The 21,493-nt window shown below is 44.6% G+C and overlaps 1 protein-coding gene across 2 annotated transcripts in view; it reads left to right on the forward strand.

The window, feature by feature from the left end:
- Positions 1 to 5,593: 5,593 nt before the first annotated feature.
- Positions 5,594 to 21,493, forward strand: part of RBPJ (recombination signal binding protein for immunoglobulin kappa J region) — a 100,921-nt gene continuing 85,021 nt past the window's right edge. Inside the window, exon 1 of one of the 2 annotated variants that reach the window (XM_074274490.1) lies at positions 5,594 to 5,728. In XM_074274490.1, the coding sequence (XP_074130591.1) occupies positions 5,709 to 5,728 (20 nt within the window). In that variant the 5' untranslated portion in view covers positions 5,594 to 5,708. The remainder of the gene's footprint in view (positions 5,729 to 21,493) is intronic. The other variant, XM_074274491.1, reaches the window with a different exon arrangement.

Here is a 21,493-nt window from a genome sequence, read left to right on the forward strand (position 1 = left end):
CTGGTGAAAGCATAGATCCAGATAAAGATAGAAAGATACAAAATTAGCATCAAGTTCCAAATATCTTTCCCATTATCAAAAATAAATACTAGGATATGTTAAAAGATAACATGTAATAACCAGCATTTAAAGCTTTGAGATATTAAACTCATCTTAAAAGACTGTAACTGCCTTTAGCAAAGTGCATGCAATAAAATACTTCTTTTAAGTGCATACTGTAAGAGACTGGTTTAAATTTAATCCTTTCAATCTTTATTTTATATAAGAAGCAGTTGTACAAAGAGGTCATATCTACATACAGATGCTTATTAATATAAAACAGTATAGAGAGTGAAATCTAACAGCTAAGTTGTCTTTAAAAACGACTGATAAGTCACTAATGCCCAAAATTAATAGTAATATGTCAACCTAATTCTTACATTTTACTCAAATAACTTCAACAAACATTTGTTGTTTCTATTGTGTACGAGGCATTAGATTCAAAGGGTACAAAGATGAGTGGATGGTACAGAAAGCTTCAAGTTAATCAATGTTAACCAAAATGTTAGATGCTAGGCTATATAAGGTACTACCAAAATATAAGTTAAGGAAACCACTTTTATGTATTTTATATATTGCATGGCTTCAATTTTATGATTCAGATAGGGTTTTTTTAAACTATTTATTGAAGTGATACTATTACTAGACCTAAGTTTTGCTATTTTGGTTATGTTATAAATGACCGTGTCTAAATTTTGGATCTCTCCAGTTCCTAGCACAGAACATTACACTGAGTAAGTACTTAATGGATGTTTGTTGAACCGAATTGATTCAGTATAGGGTATTATTTTCTTCCAATTTGCTAAATTAGCCAAAGGAATGGAAAATTGCTATAATTGTAAATACTTTCCCCATCAAATGGTCATTGGCAGTAATTGCATTTTATTTTAAGGACCTTAACCTTTCCACAACTCCTACTTTTCCTTTATTGTCCCACAAATCTTAAGGCAAAACAAATTCAACATGTGTCTAACATAATTCTTGGCACATAGTAGGTACTAAAGAAGTGTATGTTGAATCTTAATAAAGATCCAGACAATTCTGGGGGAGGGGAATCAAATAAACAATTTTAAAAGAAGAGGAAGAATATATTATTTTTGTTTTTCTGATTTGCTGACAACTACAATGGGACACGACTGGATTTTTTCATTTGCAAGCATTTAGTTATTTGGTCAACATGCATTTATTAAGTACTCATGCTGACATCCTATACAAAAGAAAGGCCTGTCCTCAAGAATCTCATATTCTGATAAAGGAGACAATATGCAAACAATTATATACATACTACATATATATGTGTATATATATATATACACACACACACATATGTATATACAATATATATACAGAGTATACATCTGGAGGTAATTTCTGAGGGAAGACACAATCAAGAAAGGCTTCTAACAGAAAGTTGTTGTTGAGTCTCGAAGGAACCCGGACAACTGGAGGAGGAGTTGAAGCTGCATGGTATTCTGGGGATGGAGGAACAGCCAATGAAAAAGCAGGGAGTCAGGCAAAATAAGGTCATGTGCAAAGAATAACAAGAAGGATTGATTGCAGAGTATTCTGAAGGGAAGAAAGTGTAAGAAGACTAGAAAGGAAGGAAGGGAATACTAGATTATGAAACACTTTAAGACAAATGGAGGATTTCTGTTCCACCTTAGAGACAATCGAGTCTCTAGAGCTCAAGACCAACACAGTCAGAGTAGAGATGCCCTGGAATGAGGTGAGACGAGTGATAGGGAGGCCAATTAGAGACTATTGCAATAGTCCTGGGTGTGAGGGTGGTAAGAGTTGTGTGAATAGAGACATGAGAATTGTTGCAAGGTAGAAAGGATTTAGCAACAGAATGAATATATGGCCGGGAGCCAAGGATGAAACATGGGTTGTGGTTCTCTCCCCAGTAATGGGGAAGTTTGGAGGTGAGGGGGTGGGGGAACAATAATGAGTTGTTTTGGACATATTGAGTTTAAGATGCCTGTGGAATATATTGTTCTGACCTCTGGGGCCAAACACAGCAAGTCTAATCCTTCTACCGTGTGACAGCTTTTCAAACACTTAAAGATAGCCAGAGAGCTGCTATCCTCCTCCTCTTTCCCAGAGAATACTAGAGAAGAAATTGGGGGGGGGCAGGATGGAGGAGTGGCAGGCAGGGAGGATAGGGGTGTGGGGACCCCCAGAGGAAATGTCACTTTGAAATGTTAGACTCCCCGTGCTTGGGAGCACTAGTGAGCTAGTGAAGACTAGGAGCAATAGGTGCTTTATTCAGCAGGTAATTATTAGGAAGCCACTGTGGGGATTTAAACAACAGATTGATATAATCATGTCTGTGCACCAAAAAGACCATGTGGGATGAGAGGAAAGAGTGTAAGTAGAGAAACCTGTTAGCTAAGAGCATGAGAGCCTGAGCTCAGGTGATGGAAACAGAGAAGAATAAGGACATGCTAATGTTCTTCTATTCTAATTAGAAATTATCCAGATCTCTATATGTGTTTTTACTTCTTCCCACTGTACATTTTGCTAGTCAACTAACAGTATTATATCCAACAGAACCAAAATTTTAAAAAAAAGGAAATCAAAGTCTCTTGACTATCCAGTAAAATATAATTTGCAACTTAATTGGAATGCTTCTTGCTCGCAAGGAAAGCATTAGTTGGGCCGACGCTAACCTAACTTCCCCAGGAGCGCAGTAGTTATCTGTAGTACAACTTGGGATTAGAAAGGTTATAACTAAATCCTGGAGGTGACACTGGGCGGAATGACCGTAAGCGCGTGACTTAATCCAGCTGCCATCCACGAAGTTACTAACACTCAGGTTATGCTCTGCAGAGCCGGTTTGAGAAACGCACCGTGTGCACCACAGAAACGTCCACCATTGTGGTCAAATTTAGGACAACTACCAAAAGAGGATTCCGATGGCGTCGAACAAGAAACTTCAGTGGCCTAATGGTAACTAGATAAAGCAAGGAATAACAGCCACTTGTGAATGACTGAAAATAAAAATTTTAAGTGGTGCGACTTTCCCCAGTGGGAGAAAAAAAGGGTTGAAAAGACAAGTCGAGGGAAGCGGACCCCTCTGAAGGGCCGCTCGGGTCAGGGCCTTGGGGAAGGGGTGGGGGTCACGGGGAGTAACCCACCCCCTGCAGCGAGCACGGCCGACCGAGCAGATTGCGGAAGCCCGGATCCAGAAAGAGCGTGGGGGGCACCTGGGGGGCAGCGCAGCCTAGAAACCCCTTGATTGGAGCTGGTCAGGCTAGGGGACCGAGGGCCGGCTTCGGACCTCCAGGACACCGTCCACAGCTTGTTTGGACCGGGTGGGGGCAGGGATTAAAACTGGGGCTCACAGTGGGGTTAAAGTCCAGCCCGGGAAGGCTGGAGAGGGAAGCAGCGCTTAACCTGGGGGGGAGGGGGGCGAATCTTCGGATGGATAATTTAATAAATAGAGAGTGCCTATTCTGTGCCGGGCACTGGCTGAGCGCGGGATCTAAGGATCCTTCTGCCCGGATATGTTCGAAATAATTGGTTTCCTTTGTCATCCGCGCTGGGCGCAGCGTCCATTGATCTTTCTCCGGGATAGATATTTCCATTTAATTGGTTTCCTTTGTCATCCGCGCTGGGCGCAGTGTGTAGAGATCTATCTCGGTAAAGGCGGTTTCCACTTAATTGGTTACGAATAGGAGGGCCCGAGGATCGGGGCTTCCCGGATGGACTTTGCCGGACAAAGAGCTCCCAAGGTCAAGCGCCGGCTTCGGCCCCCGCGAGGGGCGGGGGGCAGGCGCATCCCCACGGCTCCCGTCTGTGGGTGGGGGAACCGCGGGGCCCGGGGAAGCATGACTCAGAGGCGTAACTCGGTGGCGGGGCCTCGTCTGGCACCCTGAGGAAAGTACCCGGGAGGCCCCGGAAACCTCGCCCGGGCCCAGCGGGGGACCTTCTCCCGCGGCCGCCGGGGTCTTTCCGGCCACGGAGATGTGGGTCAAGGTCGGCGGAGGGGGAAGGGGCTTCACGCCCAGTTTTCCCTCCCTGACCTTCTTCCCCGTTCGGCTCGCCTCGGGTCTGCGAACCTCCCCAGGTCCCCCAAAGCCCGGTGGGCTAGCGTCCCATGCCGAAGGCGAGCGGCTATAACGGCGCTCCGAGACGCTGAGGCGGGGGACTGGGGGGGGAAAGAAGGAGGCCGAGAAGCCCGTCCAGACTCAGTCTCGCGAGATTGGTCGCAGCGGCCGCACGGCTCCGGGGCAGCTCTCGCGAGGCTTGGGAAAGTTCCCACGGCCGTGTTGTGTCTGAAGGGGCCCGGCGGGGGGAGGAAGGGTGGCCGAAAAGGTGATGTGCGAGACAGGGCCGCTCGCATCTAGTAAGTCGTCTTTAGCAGACGAGCATGCGCAAAGGGCCGCCCGCACATGCTCCGTTGGCTTTCTTGAGGGTCGGGAGTTTTCTGGCTCTGAAAGGAACATCGGGAGAAAGCCCTGCACCTTGTTCTAGACTTTGCATTAGAGCCCTGGAGACAAAGTTCCAAATGGATTCGTGCTTGGGCACACGGTAGTACAGGTTCTGCATCAGTTTTAAGCGACCGGGTTTCTCAGCTACTATTTCCCTACACCCCCTGTTGCTGTCACTCTACAGGGTGTCCCCCAAATCTTAGTGCGGTTTTAGGCTAAGACTCTGGGACCATCCCGTCAGTGACAACTCCTATCCGTGTGTGAATAATTAATGATTACAAAGGGGAGTTGGGACAGAAACACTCACTGGGGGTCGGGTTAAGTACGGGAGGACCCGGGTCAAGTGCAGAGGGGAACAGCTCCTTCTGCGTGGTCACTCCTGGATAATGCCCGACACACGCGGACTGGGTTTCTGCAACGGGATCGTAAAGAAATACTGGCTAGTAGGGGTCAGTTTTCTTTGCAAACTGCTATTTCCCAAGGAAACAGCTAGGCGCGAAAATGGGGAGCTTCCTCCCCTGGAGCATGGACTCGAATAGAACTTATCGGTTAAAAAAAAAGTTTGATCCCTTAGGGGAAGAATTAGGGAGGGATCTCTGGGGGGCCGAAGCAAAGGCGAAGCAATTACTCAGCACCAGTTAAAACGGGTGCCCGTGGCTTTAGAAGGCGGCTTGGGACTCATTCTGAACGTGCTCGGGGTGGAAGGCGGCTGACGCCAAGGGCTAGTGCGAGGCCATGGGCCGCAGAGCTCGGCCTCGGGAATCCGGGTTCCCAGAGGCAAAGACTCTGGGACAGGAGCAGAGTCCGCACCGAAAGCTCCCACGTGCAGCGTGCAGACTTTCCCCGGTCTTCGGCTACCTTTCTTGAAGGCCCTTCCTCCTGACCCCAAAGCCCAGCCTTTTTTCCAGGGGTAGTCCCCGGAGATTTCCCCAAGCTCCGAGCTCAAGTAGCCCGGAGCTGAAGCACGCTCTCAGCCGCCGCCCCCCGGGGAGCCGGGTCGCGGCGCCGCTGGGGCTCGGCGGCCCGCGTGCGCATGCGCCGTCGCCGCCGGGCTGGGTCTCCGGCGCGAGCCGCGGGATCTCCTACTACGAGGGCGGCGCTCGGCTGGGGGGCGGGGGGCGCGGGGGGCAGAGCCAGCGGCGGAGGGGGTGGGGAGAGCGCCGAGGCCAGGGAGGGAGGCGGCGGCCGCGGCAGGGATCTCGCGAGGCTTGGAGTTTTGGCGAGAGTTTGTGGAAGATGGCGCCTGTTGTGACAGGGTAAGTCTGGGGACTCAGAGCTGGGGGGTCGGGGAGAGGTAAAGTTCTCGGCGGCTCCCGGCTCGCCGAGGGGCGGCGGGGGCCGGGGCTCGGGGTCGGGACGGCGTTCCCCGCGCGGGGCGGTGCCCCCGCGGCGTGTCCGTGTCCGTGTGTGTGCGTGTGCGTGCGGGGCTGCGCTCTTCCCCGGGACTGTTGCTCCAGCTCCCGTGTGTTTGTGTGTGTGTGCGCGCGCGCGCGCGTGTGCGTGGGGGCGAGCGTGAACGGGGGCGCCAGCCGGCCCCCCGCGCGCCCCTTACCGGGGCTGCGTGCTCCCACAGCCCCCCGCGGCCCGAGCTGGTCCCACACGGGGCCGGGGCGTGGGGGGCGTGAGTGTCGGCGCGCGTGGGGAGGGGCGCTCTCCGCCGCGGGGGGCAGCTTTGTCTGGCGCCCGGCTGTGCCCGCCGGTGCCCGCCGTGCCCGCCCGGGCGCTTTGTCTGGCCCGGCTTCCCCCGGCTCTCCCCATCCCGGGCTCTTTGTCTCGCCGCCGCGAGCGCTTTGTCTGACCCCCGGGCCCCCTGCCCACGCCCCCCCCATTCCGCTCGCCCCGGGGCGGCCCCCTCCGCCCGTAGCCTCCTCCCCGGGGGGGCCTCCCACCCCCTGGGGTGTCTTCCGCCTTGGCTGCGGGGGCTCGGTGCGGCGGGATCCCCCGCGAGATGCCCCTGCCGGGGCCAGCCCCCCGTCCGTGCCCTGGGCCGGGGCGACCCCGGTCCTCGAGCAGCCCCCGCTCCCAGGCGCCGGTGGGCATCGAGGGGGGCCGGGCGCCGCGGCAGGACGCGTGCGTGTCGGCGGCGGTGCCCGAGGGGCCTCGGATCTTCGCCGCTGAGTGGCCAGTCTTTGTGCTGGTGGACTCGGTGGGGTCCTTCGTGCCAGCGCCGGTGACATCTCACGCGGACCGCGTGTCCGAGGGGGCCGCGGCGGCGGGCACGGCCCCGATGGGGGTGGGCGCCCCGGGCTCGATTCAACTTTCCGCGAGCGCTGCCAGGCTCCGCCAGAGCCTCGTCCGGAGGTGCCCGGCCCGGGGGGGGGGGGGGGGCGCGCTCGGCGGATCCCCTCCGTGCGCCGCGGGGGCCGCGATCCGTCCGGGCTAGCCCTCGGCGCCCCGGGAGTGCGGCCCCTAGTGAGCGGGGCTGCCGGGCGGCCCGGGGGTGGGTCGGCGGGCTCGGCGCGGTGACCGGGGCCAGTGGGCTGGCGCGGGGGATGCTGCCCCGCGTAGCAGCCGGACGGCGTTCGGGCCGCGAGCCGGCGGAGCGGCCCCGTGCCTGAATCGGTGCCCGGCTGTCTTTGCAGCCGCGGCGCCTTTTCTTGCAGTTCTGTGAGTTTTAAGCAGTTTGGGCTCATTAATGAGATGAGCCTCCATCTCCCCTCGTGTTATCCTCCTCGGGAGGTCCGAGAGACTTTTTCCCACCCAAATCGAGAATCCCCGCTGTGTGTGAGGCTGTTTAGGGTGAGGGCTGGGTTGTGTAACAGGCTGGGCTTGTGTCCCCAAGCTCGGCGCCGCATTCCCGTGTGCGCTCGGTCGCGGGGCACAGCCCTGTTCCCTCTGCAGCGGTCCCAGAGCGAGAGTCCTCCGGCAGTACGTGGCTGCTGTGCTCCTCGGGAGGCACCGAATGAAGACTTAGGAGACGTTCAACATTAAAGCTTCAAATAAAGCGTGCCGTTGTATGCAGAATTCATTGTGTCGGTAACTAGATGAATCGCCAAGTACGGGTTAAAGGGCAGGTCCTGGGGCAGCTTAAAGTTTTAGCCATCCATGTGTACTCAATTTTAAGTCGTGAGGTTTTAACGTTATTTCCCCATAACAACTTGCTGTATGTAACGACAAAACCATGTTTTTACGGGAGCGGATGAAATAAAGATTATGAAAGGAGTACAGGAAAGCACTTGTGTTGAGTTCCACTATTCCTCAGGCAGCTATCGAAGGAAAATGGCTTCTTTGAACATCTCTGCTTGCCCTCAGCAGTGTTAGTTAATACACGTGTGAATGACTTTTCCCTTTCCTGATTTCTGAGGGTCAGATAACTTTTTCAAGCTCTTGGGTTTCTCTGCTTTGCCATTCTTACTACTGAATTTCATGTTCTCTCAACTAGGGGCAGCATATTCCATGGACCGACCGACAGTTGTTCTTGGCATCTGACTGTGTGATTGTGTCCAAGTTACTTTACCCCCTCTGGGTTAGTTTCTCAACTGTGTGGTAAAAAGTGGAACCGATAACGCTCGCCGCCTCCCTGCGAAGGCGCGGTGTTGTGCACCGCTGTTTACGGGCGTCTTCTCAGCCGAAACGTGTTTGAATCATCACTGGAGCTGAATGGGGGGTACGGTTAAATTTCATCAGGAACGTCAGATTGTCGGCTCTTCCGTTTCATGGAAGTCCGAACGGCGTAAGAGAATGAATAACGGGGAACGGGTTCTAAAGTTTTACATACAAAGCAGATGCTGCAAAACTGAGGGCACACGAAAGGATGGATGCGCTGGGATTGTTTGGGATTGGGACAGAAAGAAAAACTACCACAGAGTGTCAAGTAACACAAAGATACCTTGTGAGTTAGGGAATTATCTTTCCATAAGATTATCTAGATAGAGAATATAAACTCTTAAGGTTGCGTATTTGGGGGATCTTATTTCTGTTTTGGAAGTATTTCCCAAGTCTGAAATCATTCAGTAAATGAATTGCCCATACTTAGTCATTCTTGAGTTACTTTCTAAAGAATATTCTGAACAGTGAGGATGGAAATGACTTCCGATTAAGAAAAAGTGACCCGAGCGCCGCCTGATAGACTGAAACCTGGATAGATTGTAATTCCCAGGGAGTAGAATTCATTATAAGGCTATATTGGTTCCCACTCACCGATGGTACTAAAGGTATTGTCATAGCTCCAAGGGTTTCTGAAGTATAGCTTCTGAGAACAGCCTTCTCAGGGAAGGTTCTAATTTTCTTTCTTGGACTATTAACGAATCTGTTAAGTTATTTTTTATGTAACTAAAGTCTTTAATACTTGTCCATTTTCTATTTTCTTTGGCTGAGTGTCAGTGCTGAAGGCCCTCCTCAATGTCTCCCTTCTCCCCTCTTCAACTCTTCTACTCCCCTTACCCCACCTCCTTTATCCTCTCAGAACTAAGTAGTTCTTCTCAGCCTTCTTTAAGACTATCCGGCTTCTATACTGCATTTACCTTTTTATATACTAATTTATGTGTGTATTTTCTTCCTCATTTGAGTATAAACTCCTTGCAAGCAGGAAGTATGTTTGCTTTTTTATATTTGCAGGACTTGATCTGTGCCTGCCTCTAATAAGTATTTACATGTCCACTCATTTCAGGTGAGGAGAGGGCACATTGAAGCCGTCTTGTCATGCTGTTCTGAGGGTCTGTGTTAGAACTTGACACTGTTAAATGTTTCTTGGGAAAACCAAGCGATTCCCTTGGACTGAGTGCAAGATGGTTTTCCTTGCATTTCTATTTGGTTGTATTAGAGAGCAGCAACAGTGTACTTTTAGCGCAAATATGCTGGCTTGTTAAGTAGTCTGATTTGGTATATTAATCTCTAGTGGATGCTTGGCTCTTGTTCCCAGTATCCTAGAGTCACCCGCCATCTGTTGTGTCTCACACTTGCTTAATAGTAATAATGATAATAATAATAAATAGCACTTGTCCTGTTATTCCCTTATAATTTACAAAACCCTTTAATCACAGTAAGCCTGGGACATAGGTAACCCAAGTACTGTTACTTTCATTTTACAGATGCTCTGAATGCCAACCTGGTACCATACAGGGTACATTCTGGGTATGTACCCTGTCAATAATTCTGAAAGCCCTTCGGGTCTGGCTCACCATGTTGAAACACTGTTTTTTGTGTCATTATTTGTAGTCCATTTAAAAGTAATTCATGGCTTAAAAGAGCCAATATGCCTTCTTAATATATTCAGTGTGCTACCAGGAGAGCAGAGATATCTGGGGAACTGATTCAGTTAATAGGATCTTAGGTTTTGAGCTTGAAGGGAGATTCTTTAATCCAAACCCTTAATTGAGCAGAGTTGACTTTTTATGTTTTCAGTCAGGAAACGGGGGCCAGGGAAACTCTGAACCAGCATTTATTCAGCACTTGTTCTTTGCCAGGTTCTGCGCCAGATTCTGCTTGGGGCAAGAACTCAATGATAAAGGCAGCTCCCAACAGTCCTGCCCTTTGGTGCTTCTGCTAGAAGGAAGCCCCCGGCATTTAGGGGTACTGAGGAGGTGGGGAAAGACCCCAGTTCGGATGTGGCCCCAGACAGTGTGTCCCCGGCCAAATCACAAGCCTGCTTGCCTCAGTTTCTTCATCTGTCAAATGACCTGGAGAAGGACATGGCGATCCAATCTGGCCTCTCTGCCCAGAACCCAGAACAGGGCCTCAAAGGTTCCAAACGAGATGGAGTCAGGGAAGCGGGGAGGTGGAGATGTCGTAGTTGTGAGGGGCAGCCCCAGTGGCCATGGAGTGTTTGTGGGAGGAACCCGAGGGAGGCCAGTGTCTCTGAGTATCAGGCCTGAGAGCAGGATCAGGGCAAGGGGGGCCTCTGAAGCCAAAGGAGATGTTTGATATTTGATCCTGGAGGTGGCTGGGAGCCCTACAGTTGATTGAATCAGAGGGTCCTGTGTGTGGGAAGTGGTTAAATCTGCTCTCTGAGAAGGTTGCTTTGGAGCAGAGAAGAGGCTTGGGATGGGGAATCGGCAGGCCAGCCGGGGCAGCAGTCCTGGATTGCAGAGCCTGTGGAGAGATCCAAGAGTTATCGGGAAGGGGTCATCGATGGGCTCTGGGGCTGGGGAAGTGAAAGGGAGAAAGAGAAATAATTTTCACACAGGTAAGCAAGTTGGGGTTAGAACCCAGACCTCAGGTCTAAGTGCTTTTCCCATTGTACCCCATTGGCACCCTTTATTGCTGATAGTAATCATTTTTAATTGACTCTATACAGCTGAGTCAATTTTTCAGCTTAATATACTGCTAGGACTGCTTGACACAAAAATTTAGTGTAATGGTATTGCCAATTACAAAGTGATATTCTTTAAACATTTAATAAGCATCTACTCTATGCAAGGTACTGGAGATAAAAAGACAAATGAAAAGCTCTTGGTTTTAAGGATCTCACTTTCCCCTGGGGAATGTTGAATGGACATAGATTTACAGGTTTTTTGTTTTTTGCTTTTTAGGTAGAGCACTAAAAAAACTGAAGGTTGATTAAGGAGTTGGTAATTGAACTGAACCTTTTTTCTTTGATAGTAACTTTTTCTTCTAAATACACGCAAGGATAGTTTTCAGCATTCATCTTTGCAAAAACTTGTGTCCAAATTTTTCTCCCTTTCTTCTTTCCTTCCCCTCCCCTAGGCAGCAGCAATCTGATATACGTTAAATATATGCAGTTCTTTTAAACACATTTCTATGATTGAGGTGAATTTTAAAGGAAGAGAAGGGCTTCTTTTACAACAAAGATTGAGTGAGTTCATTCTAGGCTCTGAAGTGAAACAGGGAATATGGAGCTGGGGATTGGCTGAAATGGGCAGGGGGCGGGGTTGGATTCAGCAAAGCTGTCAGGAGAGTAATATAAAATGGGCTTGGAAAGATAGTTTGGAAACATAGATTGGCTTAAATGCTAGACTGAAAACTGTGAGTATGCTGTCAGATCTGTGCCTTAAAAAGATTATTTTGTCATCTCTGTGAAGTTAGAGCTTAGGAGAAAGAGATTGGAAACAAGCAAATTAAGTAGCTGTTCCAATGATCTATGGGAGAGAGAATGATTGCCTGAAGCTGAGTGGTATCTGTGGGAGTAGAAAGGGGACACGTTAGAGAGTTGTGAAGGTAAGCTGGACAGGACTTGGATGTGAGGGGTGAAGTACAGGGAGAGTGAAAAAATGGAGCTGACATTATACAAAAAAGATTTTGGTGATTTTTGTGGTGGTAGTACTCTCACCAGAATTAGGAAAATCTGGGGAGAGATGTTGATGGGGGAAAAGATCAGTCTCAATTTGGACTTGCTGAGTTTGAGATGCCCTTGAACCATCTAAGTGGAGATATCTAGCAGACAGTCTGTGATGCAGAAATGGTGCTGGTGCGAAAAGTGTTAAAGATAGACAACTTTTAATATATTTAAGGAGCTGAATCTTTGCCCTAACCATGGTAAGGTAAAATTCTTCAGTACCTCAAAAGGTTTTTTTGGTGTGGTACGACAGATTGCGCTCCCCCTCATCACTGATGTGGTGAGAGCCTGCTGGAGCTTGCCATTCCCTGAATTGTAAGGGTTTGTACCAGACTAGATGTTAGAAGACATAAGGAAAAGACATTAGAGGATAAAAATTGCCCTCATCTCTCTAGTCCTAGAGATTAGAATGAATATGCACATTTTCTTCTACACTATTGGCAACCAGGCTTCAGTTAATTCAAGTATTGAGACTTAATTGAGAAAGGTGATATTAATTTGATGATAAACAATGGATGTAGATTTTAAAAATAACTTGTATAAGATTTTATTAGCTAGGGAAAATATTAGCTGTTTTTAAATAATTTTATTAACTAGAGTTCTGATCTACCACATTTATCAATGACAAAAGATCATATATATCTTGGCTTTGAGTTTTACTGGTTATACTTTTACCACAGAATTGTGATTTTTGGGGGGGGGTGATTTAGTTTGTTAAAGGAATATGGAGTACTTGATAGAGTAGAAAGACAAGCCGGTGAGAGAGAAAATGGAAAAAGTATAATGGAATGATCTTTTATCCTGGAGAATATATCTGAAGGAAAAAAAAAAAATCACTGTTGGTTTTTCCAAGAGTATGAAGGTTTATTAGTGGGATAGTTAATAGTTCTTCTCTTTTCAGAGCAGAATTATGATTAATATCCCTTATGTATAATCAGATGGATTTAGGTAGCTGCATTGGCTCAAATGTAAGGTACATTTCTTCTTCCTCTTCCGTGAATAAAACTTGATGTTGTCATTAGTCACTTTTTTTTAAAGCACATTTTATACATGCATATACACAAACACATATACACATATGCCAATGTGGAATATTGAATAGAGAGCTGGTCTCACAGTTAGATGATAATAAATATTATACTTTGGTAATGGGAGATTGCTCACTGGGAGTTTCCTGTACCAGCAAAATCCTTAGTCTGGTCAAGTATGTGTGTGTGGGGGGGTCTGTGTGTGGGTCAGGGTCTGTGTGTGTGTGTTCCTTTTCAAAGAGATCTCATTTTATGATGTGGCTGATGTTTTGGGGCATTCTAAGCATGGACCAATATGGGAAATGAGAGGGAGTATTTTCTGATGCTTGGGGAAATCACCATGGAAGCAGATGCCACTAAGGGGGTGGGGGAGAGGAGGGATATGGGCCCTTCCTTTTCTGGAAGAAGATTAAAAAGAAATAAGTGATGTTTAACTACCTGCAAAGCATCTCGGATTTAGAGCTGAGAGCCAGAGCTGAGAGTCCATGCCTTCTTCACCTTTGTGTGCCGTGCCTCTTGGCCATCTGGTGAAACCCATTGAGGCTTCCTTAGAACATTTTTTAGATGCATAAAATAAAATGCTTTGTATTACAGAGACCACCACTTATGTAGAAAGGCAGTAATCTGCTGTGTGTGTGTGTGTATGTGTGTATTTTGTCAGTTATTTCAGTTGTGTCTGTCTCTTTGTGACCCCATTTGCCTGTTTCTTGGCAAAGATACTTGAGTGCTTCGCCATTTCCTTCTCCAGCTCATTTTATAGATTAAGAAACTGAGGCAGACAGGGTGCAGGGACTTGCTCAGGATCACCCTGCTAGGCACTGTCCAGATTCAAAATTGAAAAGATGGGCATTCTTGACTTGAAGGCCTAGCACTGTCCAGTGCACCACCCAGCTGCCCCCACACACAAATCACATCTTGTTCTCAGGTCTCAGACCTAAGGTTTAGACCTGCAGGTGAGGCAAGAGAGTCCCAGAAAGTGAGTGACCCAGTTAGATGCTGCTGCCATGGGACCCGAGGCTAGCGAAGGACAAATGCAATGTCCACAAAAGGAGTCTGACTACAACTGCTTGTATTGTCCCACTAGAATTGCAGGACATTTCCTAGAATTTCATCTTGTTTTTTCAGGAGCATTGCCATTTGCTCTTGCAAATTTTGTCTTAATGTACTATATTTTCTGGTATGTCTTTTACATTCAAAGAATAGTGGAGTGGGGAGGAACTTGAGAGTCTGTACCAAATTTGACTGGCCCATAACAGCTAGGATTAAAACCTGTCATCTGGTGGTGCTGGTTCCAGTATCCTCTCCATGGTCTCCTTCAAGTCTTTATCCTGCTTGGTTTTCGAGCTGATATTTAAGGAATAAAAAGCTACAACATTCCCCTTATTGTGACTGATGTGAAAAATCTCCCCGTGCTGGCTCGGGGCACCCACACTCTCAGTGCCACAATTTCATTGTTGCTTAACAACTTTCCCCAGGATAGAGTAAACTTTAGACACTTATAAATGTGAAAGTAGTTGGTTGTTTTATGATCATGATAACAACCAAGAAGCTACCTTGTGCCTCGTTGACGGGCTCCACGTGGGTCCTGGAAGGCCTTCCTTCTAGGAATGAACCAGCATGAGAGCTGCTTGGCCTGGCTTCTGAGCTCATTGTGCTCTTGGTCAGCAGCTTTGCCTGGTAAAGCACTTGACCCTTTGGGGCTTCACTTACCTAGTAGATAAAACGAGCAGGCTGGATTAGGTGGTTTCTCTGGAGGAAGCCTGCAGAGGGTGGAAGTGGCTCTCTCGCTTTCTGTAAGCCACTTAATCCCCTAGCACCATGTTGTCCCCCTCTCTAGAAAGAGGAGATTGGGCCAGCCAGTCTCTCAGAAACCTGTTTCACCTCCCCATCTTTGATCTTCTGAAAGACTCCTTTATAAAACCAATTATTGTAGAGAAAGTAGCTCCCTGATAAGCTGGGGCACAGAGGCAACTGTGTCCCCCCATCCTCACCTGCCTTTGTCCTGCTCGGGCTGCTGCTCCCAATCTGCCCATAGCTGAATCCTGTACTTGAGGGTCACTGTCACTCTGGTTCTACCGTGGATCCAAGCTATTTGTCTTGAACCTGCTATCCTTAGGTTCTTTGGTTGCTTGTCTAGTGGATTGCCCAGGAAAAAGAAAGGGAGCAGGTAGAAGAATCTTCTAGTATAAGGCCTCTAAAATCTTAGTGCCATTTTCTAAATGTGAATAGCAGTTGGCTGCTTTAAGTTTCAGTTTATGTATATATGTATGGCTATAAATTCACATGTATAGTTACATATGTACACACAGCACCCTGTATATATGTGTACATATGCATAGGGACATACATATACATGAGTATGTTAATTTTAAAATTGGTCCCTTTTTTAGTATTTTATTTTATTATTATTTTAGTATTGAATTCAGGACATCCCCAAAATCTTAGCCCAGTTTTAACTAGCTATTAGAGCTACTTACACCAAAATGAGAGTAAAGATCAATCTGTGGGATACAGCCTGCTCTTGAGCAGCAGCAGCAATATCAGTCCTCCTCAGGAAAGGTGAGATGACATGCTCAGCCAGAAGGTATTTATTGCCAGAGGTGGAATTGGAGCTCAAGGTCTCCAGAGCTGGTGATATTTGCAGTGTGCAGTGCTTCCTCTGGAAAAATCCCAGAATTGTATAGCTAAAACAAAGTTTGTGCATGTGTGTGTTTGCACACGCGCGCGCACACACACACACACACTATAGTAGACTATTTATTTCAGGTTTGTAGGCCATATTGAAAGACACTAGATCTATTCTAATACCAGCAGTATTAGTCTCAGCCATATGAAGTATGTTAGACCTATTGTTTAAATGATGGTGTTTTATAGTACCTTATTAATGAATGTACTTTGGCAGGCAGTACAATTCAAAGCCTTCTTCAGAAGGGTATTATTGCATTAATATAATACCGGTAAACAATTGGCTTTTCAGAAATAATTTTAAAAGCATATTTTGTATTTATTGGTGATTGAATTTTGTTTATCCAGAGGAAGAAATATTTTTTAAGCAAAATGAAGTGATGGTTCACTCATTTTAGTTCTTATGTAGGTTATATCTTAAATTGAGGTCATAGATGACAGTTGTACTGTAAATGGGATAAATGTAAATACATTAAGATTTTTTGAATGTATTTAGTGGTCTAGTTTTTTAGGAATTATTTTATATTTTGTTCTTTAACATTGGGAATTAGCCCCAATTTTATTTTGTTTCCATAATTACCTAAAAGAAATGCTTTCTCTTAGAAGTAAGGGTTCATTTTTTAACTGGTATCATATTCTGTATTAATGTTTTATATGCTACTTTTCAGGGACTTCAAAATTCTATTAAAGATGAAGTGACTAAGTAGAAAACATCAAATTTGATTTCATATTGTATTTTAAAATTCAGTTTTAAAGCAGCTCACTTTCTAAAAATGGCTAGATTGTAATCTGAAATCCTTCTATAAAAAGTTTATTTGTGATTGAAATTTCTTCTATTACAAAATTCCTGTTTGCGTAGCATTTTATGATAACAACTTTGTGAACCATAGGTATTGGAAATAACCATTTCACTGATGAGACTTTGATAAGTGAAGTGACTTGCTCAAGGTAACAGAATTAGGATTGAAATTCAAATCTCTCTTGATTCCAAGATTTGTTATTGTTCGGGGCTGACTGTGCAGTTCCCCTGGAAAAACATGACACCTGGAGCAAACTGAGGGTCATAAGGAACAAATACCATGACATGGCCTGGAGAGCAAAATTCCTTGTGTTCCTAACATATTAGAACATAACTTTTTCTGAGTTGCTCCCTGCATTTCAAACTAAAATTGGATATGCAGCTATTGAATATCTTGAACTTAGATGTACCTTGTACATCTGAAACTCAATGGATTCCAAATTCAACTCATTATCCTTCTTTTTCTTAATGTCCAGACTATAGTAGTCTTTTTCCAGTCACCCACCCAGGCTTGCCACTTCATTGTATTTCTTTACTTATCATTCACTGTTATTCCCCCATCTTCTTTCATTTCCAACCTGTTGCCAAGGCCTGCTAAATTTACCTCCATAACATCTTTAGTATTCACTCCTTTCTCTACTCTGATGCTAGATTCATTTGAACATAGAATATTTTGGGGTCTGAAATATATTGAGGGAACAAATAAATATGCCCATTCTCTATGGAGTTGACGAAGTCATTACAAAAATTTAGTTTGGTATTCCTTTACTTTAATCATGAGAAAAGGAAAATAGAGTGGGTACTGTTCTCAAAGATACTTGTAAGTTAAATACTTCCAAAGTCTTCATATATAGGTTCTGTCATCTATTTTAACCCTAAAATATCCCTTACACATGAGTGGGGTTTAGTGCGTGCTTATTAAATTGAAAGAGGGGATATCGGGGAAATTTGGGAACAAAGAAACAGAAGTTAATTTTCCTTCCTACAAAAGGCATGTGTAATTTTTTATTACATAATTTTTTTTCTTTTAATGTTTCAGAAGTGAAAATATCACTAGCATTGAAGCTTTCTTCTGGACACTCTTGGTCATATTGTATAGAAAAACCAGGCTTCTTTAGAACATCATTTGGGAAGAAAATGTAAAAAACTGGATTTGGAGTCAGAACCCATGAATTTGAAACTGGGCTTTGTTGTCACTACTTTAGTTCATAATCTAAGATACATTTCCTAAATTGCCTGGACCGTGCTTTCTTCACCTATCAAAGATTAGACCATATCTCTAAGATCCTTCTAGCTCTAAGTATTTTAAAGGTAAAAGGTTAAAGGTAAAAACCTAGGATGACCTTTGAGAAGTCACTTACCTGCTCTATGTCCTGATTGCTTTATTTGTAAAAAGAAAAAAAAAAAAGCTGTATTTGTTCTATATGATTTACTTTTAACTTTCCTGCCTCACATTTCCCTTTAGGCCCAAAATTTTGCTTTGTAATGCCATAGCTCTCAAGCATGGACAGAACCAGTTAGACTAAGTTTGAGCCCTTTCCTCCAATGCCCCAACTATATTTTACTTGGAGTTCATTGAGACCTCCCTATCCCAATGGTTTTGGTCAGAGCCTCTCTGGGCTTTTCACTTTGGGGCAGACAGAGTTGCACACACTGCATCCATGACCAGGGAGTCCGTCATCAGTTGTCCTTTGGTAGGATGAAAGACCTCCAGAGTTTGCGATTTACCTTGCTACGATACCTGCAGACCACTGGGCCTTGCCATCCTCCCTTTCATAGCATTAGAATAAGGATCATTAACTTTCCACCTACTTTACAGCACATAATAAATCCTTTTTTAAAAATTCATTTCTGCTGTCCATTTTTCATGTTTTATCTAGGAAAGACCTAGGTTCTAGGTTTCAGTGGTAGCTAATTCCCCAGACACTTAAGTTATAAAAAAGATACATTGGAAAAGGAATTCTGTATATCTGGGAAGTCCCAAGACTAGTCCTTATCTTTAGAATATAACTCAAATACTAGCTTAATGTGTAGCTTAATAACTTGTTAGTATCTAAAGTGCATTGAAGAGTTTTTGGAAGCCAATGTTTAGAATATATTCTCTTCCTGTATTATTCCGAAGGCTGAATGAGCAGTTGAGATGGCACTGATGAGACAACTTTACTCTGGAAATCTTTGGAGTTATTTCTCTAAGTGCTCACTTACATACTGATAGGTCCTATCTCTCCTTCCCCCTTTTGAAAATTATCTCCAAGGTTGAGTTTTTTCCTTTATCTTCTTACTGTGTGGGGAGGTGTGTCTATAATTGTGCTCAAAAGAACTGTAAGGCTCAAGAACAGGAGTTTTCTGTTGTATTTAATAAATTGTTGAACATTTACTTTGTGCACAATTCTATGATAGATTCTGTGCTAAAATTCCACAGCCCAGGCTACATGTTGGTTTTCAAGTAGCCTAAATATAGTATAGAGCCCTAAATCTATTGCATTTAGTCTAAGATATATCAAATTTGTATGCAAATAGTGTTACATTGAGAATTGAACAAAACATTAGCTTTCCTAGCAAATTTATGAAGAGCTTTGATACTTGTACTTTGAGAGGTACTCTAAGCAATAAAGGAGAAATTTTCTGATCCAAAAAGTATAATAAACAAGTAGTGATTTGAGAAGAGGGGCTTCTCATATTTTTATATAATAAAAAAGATTGTAGAAAGCTTCTGGAAAAGCAAGCTATGGTAATAGTAATAGAACCTGATTCAGAGGACTTGGCAAAAAGCATGGAGTTTAAAGATTATGTTAATGTTTCCAAAGGAAGAATATTTAATAACCTTTGCAATATTTTTTTTAAAGAAACATTATTTGATAGAGGAATGAAAGTAGAACAAAATATATATGTTGATTATAAATTTTTTTGTTATCTTGGGTTAAACGAAGTGGAAATTAAAATGTCTTTTACCAAGCTGTTGATGTTTATAAACCATACCTTTGAAGGTAAGCGTATAAATAATTTTATGCCCATTTCATGGATGAGGAAATTTAGTCTTAAAGAGATTATGATTTGGGATCTTGGAATTATAGGTGGTATCCAGTATTATGGAGCTATGATCTGAACACAGATCTCTTGATTCCACATCTAACTCTTTACCTTTGTTTCCTTGACTCTGTCATAATTTATGCCCAGTATAGCTATCTATGGCAATTAAAAAATATATGTTGCAAAGACTTTCCTTGTGACAATTACTTTTAATTCATAACCATTTTTAAAAAATCACAGTGTGTATATATATTACCAGTGGAATAATCATATAAAATATTTGGGGAAGGAAGAGAACTAGAGATCGTTTATGTAAAATTAACTTTAATGTTCACATGAATTGGCCAGGAAATTAAAGTTTGAAGCCAGTTAAAATTTCCTCTTCTCCCTTGGGTTTCACAGTTGTTACTAATAGACCTATACCACTTGGGAAGTAGGAATATTATTTTCTTCACACAGATGGCATTGCCAGCATAGGATTCTAGCAGCACCTAGTGAGTTTCATGACTATGTTAGGTGAAATTTAGTATGTTTTGTAAGCTATACCTGGTTGTGACATAGGAAATAGTGTTGAAAGTGGCTTAATTTGGGGTATCTTGCAGTTTCCAAAAATTTGCGTGTAGACATCATGTTTAATGTTGGTACCTCAGAGATTTTGCCCCTCAGCGTACCCATCTTTGGGCAGTTGGTGTTTTGTGTCTCTTAGAACCACTGAAGCCTATTTCTAACTCAAATACATTCAAGTTGTGCCATTGACCTACTGCTCTACTGCCTGTCATGATTTAGCTCATTTATCAGCTGCTGTTCCTATTCCTGGTTATGAGCTAGATCCTTCTCACAATCTAGTGTTTTGAAGGGGCTCTGAAGTTTTTGTTGGCATGGGAAAAGATGTGAGTTGGCACAGCTGGCAGGTGCTTCTTTCAGCCCTGCTCTTCTTTTCTGACATTTGTCAAGATTGGGCAGGTCATGGCTAATAACCACAGAGATGGAGCTATTGCCAATTATCCTATAATGCTCCATGTCACTGGTGGGAGGGATGCATTTCCTTTGGCTGACCAGTAATCCATAGCTTGCTTACAAACATTATCCTGAAAAGTACTCTCTTTTAAAACTTCCCACACTTCCAAAGCCCGACTGAGATGTCTATTGTTGTCTTCGATAAAATAATTTGGTATCTAGTTTGATTTTCAGAAAATGTAAGGACTGACTGTTGAAATCATTGGCTGCTTTCTAAATATATTTGGAGGTGTTAACATTGGTTCTAGAGACATTTGGGGTGTTTTGTAAAGTACAAGTAAAGATGAATGTTTTCCTTTCCTCTTTCCTTATCTCCCAGTTTAATGTTATGATAATTCAGGCAGTTCTGAGAGTGGGCAGTGTTACATTGGAGAACGCCTGGATTTGTACTGACTAAAGGGATTATTTTTACCAGTGAATAGAGAGGGTAATTTTGATATCTTAAAAGGCAAGTATTCTCTTTTAAGGTGGTTGTATAACTTTTAAGTGCTTTTGTTAGTTAGTGCTCTGACTTTGCTACAGATTTTTAAATTAATTAGTAATAAAGATTGTATAACCTTGGAATTGAAGTAGACCACAGTGAAAGCTACAAGCTTTCCTATCTTTGTTCATTGGAAACTGTTTATACATATAGGACAAGTTTAGATTTATAGGTAGAAGGTAGTCCAGTCACTTCATAGGCTGGTAAAGCATTGCAGTTCAAATATCCTGACTTTAAATGTAACCTTAGACACGTACTGTGTTACCCTAGGGAAGTCACTTAGCCTGTCTTATTCTGTTTTCCCAGTTGTAGAATGGGGATGATAATTGCCTCTACCTCCCAGGATTGTTGTAAAGGTCAAATGAGATAATATTTGCAAAGCACCTAGCACTGTGCCTGGCTTTTAAAGAAATGCTTATTCTGTCCCTCCTCTTCTCTTATTTTACCGAGGAAGGTGAGGTTCAGAGAGGCTCTAACTTATCCCAGATCACATAAGTAGTCAATGGTAGAGGAGCACAGGGGCTCTATTTGGGAATCTCTCTCTCCCTCTCTCCCTCTCTCTCTCCCTTTCCCTCTCCCTCTCTCTCTCCCTCTCTGTCTCTCTCTCCCTCTCCCTCTCCCTCTCTCCCTCTCCCTCCCTCCCTCCCTCTCTCCCTCTCTTCCTCTCTCCCTCTCCCCCTCTCCCCCTCTCCCTCTCCCTCTCTTCCCCTCTCTTCCCCTTTCTCCCTCTCTCTCCCTCTCTCCCCC

Source organism: Sminthopsis crassicaudata, chromosome 6 (assembly GCF_048593235.1).
Source record: "Sminthopsis crassicaudata isolate SCR6 chromosome 6, ASM4859323v1, whole genome shotgun sequence".
Taxonomy (NCBI): domain Eukaryota; kingdom Metazoa; phylum Chordata; class Mammalia; order Dasyuromorphia; family Dasyuridae; genus Sminthopsis; species Sminthopsis crassicaudata.